At 39.9% G+C, this 12,141-nt stretch overlaps 1 protein-coding gene and 1 non-coding gene across 4 annotated transcripts in view; both read left to right on the forward strand.

The window, feature by feature from the left end:
• LOC134750485 (ABC transporter G family member 23) overlaps positions 1 to 12,141 on the forward strand; it is a 137,708-nt gene that overhangs the window by 123,201 nt on the left and 2,366 nt on the right. For all 3 annotated transcript variants that reach the window (XM_063685661.1, XM_063685660.1, XM_063685662.1), the window contains 7 exons: positions 3,436 to 3,608; positions 5,721 to 5,783; positions 8,110 to 8,265; positions 9,575 to 9,809; positions 10,449 to 10,573; positions 10,950 to 11,074; positions 11,666 to 11,910. In XM_063685661.1, the coding sequence (XP_063541731.1) occupies positions 3,436 to 3,608; positions 5,721 to 5,783; positions 8,110 to 8,265; positions 9,575 to 9,809; positions 10,449 to 10,573; positions 10,950 to 11,074; positions 11,666 to 11,910 (1,122 nt within the window). The remainder of the gene's footprint in view (positions 1 to 3,435; positions 3,609 to 5,720; positions 5,784 to 8,109; positions 8,266 to 9,574; positions 9,810 to 10,448; positions 10,574 to 10,949; positions 11,075 to 11,665; positions 11,911 to 12,141) is intronic.
• Positions 2,995 to 3,071, forward strand: Trnat-ggu (transfer RNA threonine (anticodon GGU)). Its single transcript has one exon. It is a non-coding gene; the product is annotated as a tRNA-Thr (tRNA).

A 12,141-nucleotide genomic window follows, 5' to 3' on the forward strand; every position in this document is an offset into this window, starting at 1 on the left:
CATGTTTACAAAATAACGTGGCTACACTAAACTGTCAACAATTTGTAAACAATTATGTTGCAAAACTTGCAAATGTTACTTTTAGGGTTCCGTACCCAAAGGGTAAAAACGGGACCCTATTACTAAGACTCCGCTGTCCGTCTGTGTGTCACCAGGCTGTATCTCATGAACCGTGATAGCTAGACAGTTGAAATGTTCACAGATGATGTATTTCTTTTGCCGCTATAACAACAAATACTAAAAAGTACGGAACCCTCGGTGCGCGAGTCCGACTCGCACTTAGCCGGTTTTTTTTATTACGCCGAGCTAATTTTATGATTATAGCCTGTAAAGTTTTTGTAGTATAACATTTTTATCGACTCCGAGCGAATAAAATGGGTCGACTTGAGGTTTTAAATCTAAAATGAATTTAAAATATATCCCGACCCGTTGACCACACTGACGCTGTGAAGGGCTCGAAAAGGCGGCGGGATATTTTTTTTTAATTATACGCGTTATTATTCGTTTAAATAATTAAATTTCATTAATAACTATCGCGGTAACCGAAAACAATCATCATCTTCCTCGCGTTGTCCCGGCATTTTGCCACGGGTCATGAGAGCCTGGGATCCGGGAAAGCGACTGCCATCTGACCTTCCAACCCAGAGGGGAAACTCTAACAAACCGGCCAAGTGCGAGTCGGACCCGCGCATGAAGGGTTCCGTACCATTATGCAATAAACAGCAAAAAAATTACGTTGGTTTTACGAGTATGGGAGCCCCACTTAAATATTTATTTTATTCTGTTTTTAGTATTTATTGTTATAGCGGCAACAGAAATACATTATCTGTGAAAATGTCAACTGTCTAGCTATCACGGTTCATGAGATACAGCCTGGTGACAGATAGACAGACAGACAGCGGAGTCTTAGTAATAGGGTCGCGTTTTTACCCTTTGGGTACGAAACCCTAAAAAGTACGAGGCTTTTGATGTTTGCGTAAATTCCGACACCGCACAAGAACACACAGTAGGGTTGTCACAGACTTGCACAACTGCCCAAAATATTAGGTGACAATATTCTGACCTGTCTTACTAGACACGCTAGCCCCGTAAGTAGTACCGAGCTACCAACAATCGCGATGTATGCAGCTCGGGTGCGCGCGACCCACCCCTCGCCCCTCGCACCTCGCACGATTGCCCTGTGTCTAGACGGCTTCTTTAAATGACTGTATTGTTTTATAAACTGTACCCTGGGTATGTAATATTCTATTACCATTTACCTATAGGTATGTATAGGTAATATTACTTACAGAACCCTAGCACATCGATACCTATTATAATTAATTACTCTTTATAGGTACCTACTTTGAATACAAACGATAACAAAAGCATTATACTCGTAAATAACTTCCAGCAACTTGATTAGTTAGATCCTTTTCCTTCTTTGAAACACAAATAGGCATAATTATCATTTTTAGGGTTCCGTACCCAAAGGGTAAAAACGGGACCCTATTACTAAGACTCCGCTATCCGTCTGTGCGTCTGTCTGTCACCAGGCTGTATCTCATGAACCGTTATAGCTAGACAGTTGAAATTTTCACAGATGATGTATTTCTGTTGCCGCTATAACAACAAATACTAAAAACAGGATAAAATAAATATTTAAGTGGGGCTCCGGACATAACAAACGTGAACGGATATAACAAACGTGAATTATTTGCTGTTTTTGCGTAATGGTACGGAACCCGTCGTGCGCGAGTCCGACTCGCACTTGGCCGGTTTTTTTATGTTTGAGAATCACCGTAGGTAGTCGTTTTGCTGGGAAATAATCATTAATTATTGAACACCTTGTGCAAATGTTTTTAATTGTGTGACAAATTAATTCGTTTAATGTCCCTTTTTCTGCGTGTGTATAAAAATGTATAGTTTCACTTGTGTAAGTTTCTAAGATTTCACATTGATATTGAATCAATGTGAAATATTAGAAACTTGTCAAAATACAATACAATACAATCATAACATCATAAGGAAAGTAAAGAAATCTCATATTATCACCGTGACTTTGGAAAAAGTGAATAAAAACTTAATTTGGGTACATTAAAATATATTTAACGCGAATATGAACATGACACGCAAGCGTAACCATAACAGTTTTACAAGAACGCAAGATTTACACAGTAATTTGCAAAGTGAAAGCAAATTCGGGTCAAGCGTACTGAATGGATTTGTCACGGCGTATGATCACCACTTTGACCAGTACTACAAGGTGTTATACGGTTGTATAACGGGTGTACGGTTGTTTGGTTATACAATAAAGGATTTGCCACACTGGATGCGTTCATCGGTCAGGTCAAACCCGCATTATGTATGGACAACATTGACAGCAACCTTTGAAGTTGAAGTTTGACCTGACCGCTGCCCGCAGAACGCATCGTGTGGCAAATCCTTTAAGGTCATCAGGATTTATACTGGAGTAATTAAGACGTATTCTGAGTTTCATGGTTTCGATTTCGAATAGATGTTTAGGCAATATGCGACTGTTGTAAAACTAGGTGATGTGTAAATTTTTATATTAAAGGAGAAATGGAAAATTTCACCCAGACTCGCATATAATAGAGACTCAATCTAATTTGGGACTCCGGTGCCGTTAAGATAGAATATTCTTGCTGTAGATGTCGTTATCCCTGAGGCGTGTAAAAAAAAACCGGCCAAGTGCAAGTCGGACTCGCGCACCGAGGGTTCCGTACTTTTTAGTATTTGTTGTTATAGCGGCAACATATTGTTGTTGTTGTTATACATCATCTGTGAAAATTTCAACTGTCTAGCTATCACGGTTCATGAGATACAGCCTGGTGACAGCCAGACAGACAGACAGACAGACAGACAGACAGACAGACAGACAGACAGACAGACGGGCAGACGGACTGACAGACGGACAGCGGAGTCTTAGTATTAGGGTCCCGTTTTTACCCTTTGGGTACGGAACCCTAAAAAGGAAGGAAGGGAAAGATTCGAACTTCCGTAGCTCAGTTGGTTAAGAGCGATCGGACCGGTATTCCGAAAGTTCGCAAGTTCGAGTCTTGCCGGAAGCGTTGAATTTTAAAAAATTTCCTTTGATATAAAATAAAATTTTACGTTTTGTAGAATTTTGAACATTATAGTTAACTTCTTCTTTTCTTGCATGACTCAGCAAGCATGGCTCTGCTATTTATCTAATGATTAAAGTGCTGTAGGAATGAAAACCTAAGTATATTGTTTAATTTATGTATCTACTCGTCGCTTAAGAGCGTTTTCACATTGTCTGATAAAATACCTAATGGCATATAGCCTTCGGAGAAAAACAGCTACTAGAAAATCAATCCATTTGCCATTTAAATAATTTCTGCGAAATGGAGCACTCCTATAAAACCCTATTCATTTATTCATTTATTCATAAAACCCTATTTTTAATTCCAGGCCAAGCGAACCAGGTGGTAGAGCTGAACGTGTCCGGCGGAGGCCTAGGGCTTAACAAGCTGTCCAAACGCGAGGAGGCTCCTTACGCCGCTGACGACCCTCAGGCCAAGGGTCTTTACTTCTGTCAGAGCAAGGAGGTGCTCATCACAGAAGGCGCGCAGTCGAACGGCGACGTGAGTACTTTCATGATGTATGGCCAAATATCTTACAAGATATTAAGGGGTATCATTAGACTTATATTGACCGGGATATAGACCGTGATTACCTTTAAGAATGAGGGTAGACCAAGCGCTGTCTACACAACTTTGACACCCACCCGCTATCTTCAGTCACCCGTGAACATGATGCATGTATAACTGCGTCGAAATGTCGGGAGCTCATAAATAATACAAAAGGTAATCACGGTCTATATCCCGGTCAATATGTCTAGTGAAACTAACCGTGAATCATTCAAAACTCTAATTAAGGGGTATGTAAAGGACTCCTAGGATAAAGCTTATAGTTGAACGAGCTGTGCAGTTCCAACATGAACTTGATGGTGCTGTAGATCGGTAATGCCACTCAGGCCAAGACCTATCCTTCTGCCAGAGTCAGAAGGTGCTTATCATAGAGGGCATGCAGTCCAATTGAGACATGATATATTACCAAAGGTTCCACAAGATCTAATTGCTTGGGATGTGACGATTCTCAGAGGCCTCAAGATTCATCAATCCCTTTTAAGGACAGTTCAAATGCCTGTATAAACCGAACTAGAAGGTGTTGAATGCAGGTACAAAGAAAGAAAGGTGCAGAGAATTTAATTTCAGTACCAATTCGTACCTTTTTAGTGACAAATGTGACAATCAATATGAAAGTCGCTAGGGACCTCATATTATTGATACTGTACGAAAATGGTACTTAAATTAAATTCCTTGACCGTATAAGAGGCATATAGGCGTATAGAGGCGCCCAAACTTGGTCATTAACGGAAGCCCTGAAGTCCCGACTCAAGATTTGCCAACGAGCAATGGAGTGCAGCATACTAGGAGGTCGCAGAATACGGAACTGCGCTCCAGAACTGCTATCGTAGATGTGGGCGGAACTGCGCTCCAGAATTGCTATCGTAGATGTGGGTGTTAAGGCCATTAAGCTTAAGTGGAATTGGGCAGTACATGTCTGCCGTATGTACCCGGCTCGGTGCTCGGTGGCCAAACTGGCTACCGAATGGACACCACAGACTAGCCGGGACCAAAAAAGAGATGGCGGGATGACCTGGACGCTTTTTGCAGCGACTGGCGGGAGCATGCACCAAGCCGTGATGAGTGGCGGAAGAAAGGGGAGGCCATTGCCCAGCAGTGGGAAACAAGATAGGCTATAAAAAAAGAGGCATGCGCCTCATTATGTGGAACTGTATTAGAGGCCTAGGGACATCGACATAGTATAGTAGATTAAGACATGAAACCGAGCGACCAGGGGTAAGAGAAAGACATATTCATGTATTGACAGGTTAATGTATGGCAGCATATTCATTTTTCTCTTTCACTCTTATACATTTCGGTATTTCGCCATCGCCTCCTACCTATGCTGCCATAACCCGACCATGAAAAAAAAACCCGGTCGGTGATAAGGACAAAGCATGGCACTATTTTCTCTTTCCTCTTATAGGAATCGCAATAATCATAATCATCATCATCATCATCATCATGTCAGCCGATAGACGTCCACTGCTGGACATAGGCCTCCCCCAAGGCTCGCCACTCCGACCGATCCTGTGCCGCTCGCAACCACCGAATTCCCGCGACCTTCACCAGGTCGTCGCTCCACCTCGTTGGAGGCCTACCGGCAGTTCGTCTTCCGGTACGCGGACGCCACTCCAGAACCTTCCGGCCCCACCGGCCATCAGTTCTGCGAGCAATCATAATCATAATCATTTTATTCATAAAACCAATTTACATGTCAAAAAACTTAAAATTACAATACAGTTAAAATATAAATTGAGATAAAACTTAAAATTAATATCTAAACAATAAATATACAATTAGGTGTAACAAAAATAAAGAATAAAATAAAGTAAATCAAGGTCGAAATTAGAAATTAATATCAAAACCAAAAGTCAATTCACACGTCACAAAAAAAATTATATTACATTTATTATAATTATAGAGGTTGTTTTTTTAAGACTATCTTTCTCTTAAAAGAATGTCAGGCCTTGCCTAGGGATAAATAAGTTGTTGAAACAGTCTCTAGTAAGTAGTTTCTCACTACTTTTGTTTTTATTTCATTACTTAACATTGTTTTGTTTTCAGCTCCCCGGAAAATTGAACCAGCCTAAAGGACCACAATTCGACATTTGTGAAGATCTTTTCAATGTAAGAATTTAACATTATTTAATTAATTTATTTATAGTTTGCACAGGGCTACTGAACATCAGCAATATACACGTGCCTTTGTCAGCATAAAAGCATTCGCCTCTGCCTAAATACGCATGAAATAGTAGATTGTTATAGTTTAAATCTTCTCAAATGATTTTTACGCCAGACCCTAATCTGTTAAACAAAAGCCATTGTTTCTTTTCGAGCGCGTGGCCATTGTTGGTGAGCGCGTGCTACATGTTTGAACGGGTCAAATCATACAAGTTAAATTGGACTCACTTCCCGACTTCCAATGAAGCTGAAAATTTGCATACATATGTAAGTCGGGTGACAATGACAATCCACCATCACCATCGAGCTGATCTGATGATGGAGATAGGAGGTGGCCATAGGAACTCTGTGATAAAACAACGAAACCCTAATTGTGTTTGGGGTTTTTTTTTGAGAATTGTCTCGATGAGTATTAGTTTCCTGTGGAAAGAAAAGTACAGTCGGCGATAAAAGCTTGTGCCAAAAACTTATTATAAAATGACATTAAGCAAACATGTAAGTTGTAAGATCATTAAAAGTCGTTTGTTCTTAATTGCTAATGTCAACAAACCGGTCCCGCTTGTATAAGGAAGACAAATACGGTCTTGAACTTTGACACGTGTGGGTGTTTATACCAACTTGGTACGTACCTACTAATAGATGGATGGGGGATTTAGATGACATAATTGACATATATCAGTAGGTAAATAGTATATTTTATAGAATATCTACATTTCTCTGTACGAGTATTTTCAATTACTCCGAATTAAATTAAGCGATCACTGCTAAACACAATTTAAATACCGTCCGACCATTTCTGATGACGCTACTTATATAAATAATATTAAAAAAAACAGATACATAAAAAAATCTAAAATTATTTAAAGGTGTAAATGTCTTAAGTGTCAGAACTATACCTAAGATTGTATAGTTTATCAAATTATCCTAAAAGATGTATAGGGTCTCCAAGAGTCATAAATCATAATCCAGTATAATTAACACAAAACATATGGGAACCGAATGAGGCGTCTCACTCTAAACCGTAGATTCTTCCGCTTAAATGCCATCAACAATTATATGGAAACTGCATGTGATACAATTTATTACTTATTTATTCTACCTCGTTCCCTCATGACTGAGGGTCGCGACCACATGAGGTCGTTATTTTGTGAACTAAGGCTCTCCATTTTTTAACTGGAGATTGCATATTAATCAGGTATGCAATAGATTACGATCTGTGTTGGGTCAATTTTATCATTTAAGCAGAATAGTCAACAAGCGCACCCTGCACATTGTTTATCATGCTCTCGCTGACTCATTGTTAAGTTATGGACTCAGTTGCTATGGACGTACCTTCAAAACTTATTTGGATCAAATAAAACAACTTCAAATTAGAATTATTAAATATTTAGTTGGACGAAACACTAGGAATAGGTATAAACATCAGTATGACTCACTGTTCTCAAGTTGTAAAATACTTCCAGTGCATTGTAAAGTTACGTACCTAAATGTTATTAATACTTATTACACAGATGATTTTAAAGTACAAAGGAAAAATAAACATGTAACTCGATCTTTTAAGATGGTAAAATTGAATCAACCTGTAGCCAAAAACTATTATGGACGGAGAACCCAAGAATACTTAATCCCCAAAATTTACAATGAAAATCCAATATTACTAGGTAACCCCAAATTAAAAATAGGAACCTTAAAAGAAAAATTTAAAGAAATATTGTTAGATAAATTCGATAACTCCATAAAACAATAGTAGTAAGTACTTATCCATAATGTATACAGCGCCACTAGCCACCTGTATTTTTACGAGTTGTTAGTTTAAAATAAAACATAGTTATTAGTGTAAGGTAGATTTTTAAGCACCGCTGTACTCCTGTCCCGCGCCCGCGCCACCAGCGATGGCTCACTTATCCAATGTCCACTTATAATATACCTATAGGTACTTGATAAAAAAAAAGGACTACGCTGGGACGGTAGGACAGTGCAAAAATTATGTACCTGCTTTTGATGTATAAAAGAGCGAGCTCATCGCCAACAAACTGCTCCGCAGTTTGGCGAAACATTGTATTATGGTGCACATGTTGTATTTTCCATGTTATTATCAATAAAAAAAAAAAAAAAATTCTGCACGATTTTCTGCCTTCCTAATAATAGGTGCCTGTGTAGATCCTTGGCAGGCCTTCTTTATAATGTCCACCCAGCAGGTTAGTGTCCCGCGTCCTCCATCTAAATTACCTATACTTATGCATAATGCTGATTAATTTATTATTTCTTCCAGTTAACATCGCGCGGCAAAATAAAGGCGTTAATCCAGAAGAACTTTCTCCGGATGTGGCGTAACATCGGCGTTATGCTGTTCATCTTCGTACTACCTGTGATGCAAGTCATTCTGTTCTGTCTTGCCATCGGCCGCGACCCTAGCGGGCTTAAACTGGTTAGTAATATCTACTTTCTTATTTAATTTCATTCAGTCAAAAGCTGCTCAAACGGTTAGCTTTTTGTTTTTATGTCTTTGTTAATTTGTTTGTGTGTCGTTGGCGTACGTGTCGCCATTAAATTTAGATTAAGTCAGGTCCCCACAAAAAACCAGCGCTACGGTGTGCCGCGGCATTATGTTGAGTGAGGTCCAAATGTTTTTTAAAATCTCTGCATGCCTTTTTTTTATGTACTATGTTGTGGCGTTAAATAAATGTATTTTCTTTCTTTCTTTCTTCTTTCTTTCTTTCAAAAGACCTCGATGCACCGTTTACGCTACAAATGCTTGGCGAAAAAGCAACAAAGCAACACACTGAGTATACGGTTCGTTAAAGTCCGGTGTGGACGCTTTAATCTTCTATTATATTCTGTTCTGCGTCGCCTTTGACTGTGACCTTAGCTGACTTAAATTAATATTGAGTATTTGACTACTTTTAATAACCATTTTGATTCCCGTTATTAGATTAGGATTTGTTACATGAAAAACATGTACCTACATCGTGTATTTTATTGATATTACCTACAGTCATTGTTATGATCATGACATTGTGACACATTGTCCTTTAAACGTTGTCGAACTGGTTATGGTTAGTTGTTGTCATAGTATCGTCACTTGTGTTTTATTTAATTTTTTGTAATTACCAATATTGTACGAAATACAATAGGTAAATAATACAAGACTGATTTTTCACACAGCTTGAAATCTTCATTTATATCAATATAATAAATAAATAAATTCCATTGCCTTGATTGACACCGGTATTTTATTATTGTTCTACTTCATTTAATATCACAGTAATTATTTTAATAATTGCTATATTTCCTGTCATTGTTTCCGCTCCGCAATTTTTATTAACACCATTAAAATGACTGTTTATAATATTAGCATTGTCTTAGCCTGTTTTATAATAATTTCTCTCGTTGTTTGGCTTTAACCTTTCTGATATAGACAATCTTCTGCCATCGCTCTATGCGACAACATTACCATTTTGACCACTTACATGGTTGACTGTCCTCAACTGTGCGTTTCTTCAGAAACTTCCTGCCTTGCACAGCTGAACTGTGGAATTAACTGATACGATCTTCGCTTAGAAGCGCGCACTCTTGCTCATTTTCTCCTCTGGTGTTGCAGTTGTCCATGGGCAACGGAAGACCATCCAGACCTTTGTATTTTTTTCTATGATAACTAATTTAGAATATTTTGTCAAATAAAAATATTTTTATTATTGGTTTTAGAATATCCAATTTAACTTTTCTCTCTTCCTCAGGCCATAGTAAACAACGACGTAAACGTGATCAACGGCCTCTGTCCCTACAACTCGTCCTGCTCAATGAAGAACCTCTCCTGCCGCTACCTGGATCACCTTCGGAACGCCTCCATCATCAAGGAGTACTATGCTGACCTGTCCTCGGCGCTCAACGCCGTGAGAGAGGGAGATGCGTGGGGCGCGATATACTTTAACGAAAATTATACGGACTCTTTGGTGGCCAGATTGGCTCTTGGTAAGTGGAAACTTATTATAAATATTCTGCTCAATAAAGAACCTCTCTTAACGTTATCTGGACCATATCCGGAACGCTTCCATCATCAAGGATTATTAAGCTGACTTGTATTTAGCGTTGGACTCCGTGAGAGAAGAAGAGGTGTGGGACGCGATATACGTTTCTTTGGTGGCGGCGGTAGCGTCTATTTGCGACCGCAGTTTTTAGGGTTCCGTACCCAAAGGGTAAAAACGGGACCCTATTACTAAGACTCCACTGTCCGTCTGTCTGTCACCAGGCTGTATCTCATGAACCGTGATAGCTAGACAGTTGAAATTTTCATAGATGACGTATTTCTATTGCCGCTATAACAACAAATACTAAAAAGTACGGAACCCTCGGTGGGCGAGTCCGACTCGCACTTGTCCGGTTTTTTTATGAAAGCTATTTCCATCTTGACCTTCCCATCCAATAAAGCATTATTCCTCATGATGACATTTTATACAGTTCAAAGGAATTCATTGATACAAGCTGGGGTTCGAACTCGCGACCTTTGGTTTTAAAGTCACACACCTTCCTGTTAGACCACCGACGCTCTTTAATTTTATAAAATTCCATGCGGTATTTCTGAGTTTAACATGTCACGTATTTGTTTGACAGCGGACACGGCTGACGAAGAAACGATCGAATCTTCAGAAGTGCAGGTGTGGCTCGACATGTCCAACCAGCAGATCGGACTCATGCTCAACAGGGACATACAGTTCTCGTACAGGGACTTTGCTAAGGTAATATATTCTACTTTTACCATTCACAAAAAGCAACACAAAGTCATTCTCGCTTAATTAAATGGCCACCACAAAAAATTCACACTACAAAATACCCCATTCTCGTTCTACGTCTTAAACAAGGTGAGTGTAAATAACTTGGAAACCTGACCAATTTTAACCACCAACTTTGACCACATTGATTTTACGAATATGACTTATGAAGAAAGAATATTTTACAAAAATGGGAAGCAAAAGGAGACATGACATGACTCTTAGAGAAGTAACAGGGAAAGGGACAAAACGGTATTTTGCAACTGCCGCAAAACTTGCACGACTTCAGAACACAATACATGAATTATACGGCTATTTAATCTTTTACATAATCGTATTTCAGGACTTGCTGGCTACGTGCGACTACAACCCGAAGGTGGGAGACATCCCGATAGATTTCAAGGAGCCCATTTATGGCGACAACAACCCCTCGTTTACTGATTTCGTAGCTCCTGGTGTCATTCTCACGTAAGTTCTTTTAAACTTATAATTCCTAATTGACCACTGTTTCACGCCTCACATAATCTTTACTTCCTAAAAGTTGAGCACCAATATGACGCGGAGGCCCGATAATGATGTGAATGGTAATCATCATAATTTAAGAGAATGATATGGCTCTTGTCGGTGGAGTATGCGCCAGTTTTCTCAGTCCAGGTTCTTTAGGTCCCCGTAAGACACCACATTTGCTGACATTTGATGTCAACGGTAGGATCACAATATTACGTATGAGGCAACAAGGTAAGTTATTTTAAACGTTCCATTCCTGATGGACAATGGTTGGACTCCTCACATAAACCTCTTTGAAAAAAGTCCCACGTTGGGTGCCAGTGTGACGATGAGACTTGAAGCTTAATTTGCCATATTTTACAAAGGTAATCTATACTTTGTAAAATATGGCAAATTAAGCTTTAGCGCATTTTATTAAATTGTCTTTTAAATCTGGCGGTAGAATTATAGACTACTGTCTCACTGCGTTCGAGCGCCAAAATACCAGAAATGAGTGCCTTTCATCCCTTGGTTAAGAATCTACTATTTGATATGAAACGTGTTCCGTTCCAGGATCGTGTTCTTCCTGGCGGTGGCGCTGACGTCGTCGGCGCTGATCGTGGAGCGCATGGAGGGTCTGCTGGACCGCTCGTGGGTGGCGGGCGTGTCTCCGGGCGAGATCCTGTTCTCGCACGTGGTGACGCAGTTCGTGGTGATGGTCGGCCAGACCGCGCTCGTGCTCGTCTTCATGATCCTGGTCTTCGGGGTCAAGTGCAACGGGAACATCGCGCTGGTGGTCATGCTCACGCTTCTGCAAGGTACCGATATCATTACCCGTTATCATTCACGGCGACCGGACTTAATCGCGTTAGTTAGTTAGTTAGTTGTGCTGGGCATTTTCCGCAAATCGACATCCAATGTGCCTATTTTGCGTGAAACGCGGTAGCGCTACTCTAACCACCCCAGCTCCTCCGCGAAGCCTAGCAAAGTCTTCAGGTTGCTAGTTGCCTCCTTTAGTGTGCATGGATTCCCTAGGTATTTGCTCCTAT

This window comes from Cydia strobilella, chromosome 20 (genome assembly GCF_947568885.1).
Source record: "Cydia strobilella chromosome 20, ilCydStro3.1, whole genome shotgun sequence".
Taxonomy (NCBI): Eukaryota; Metazoa; Arthropoda; class Insecta; order Lepidoptera; family Tortricidae; genus Cydia; species Cydia strobilella.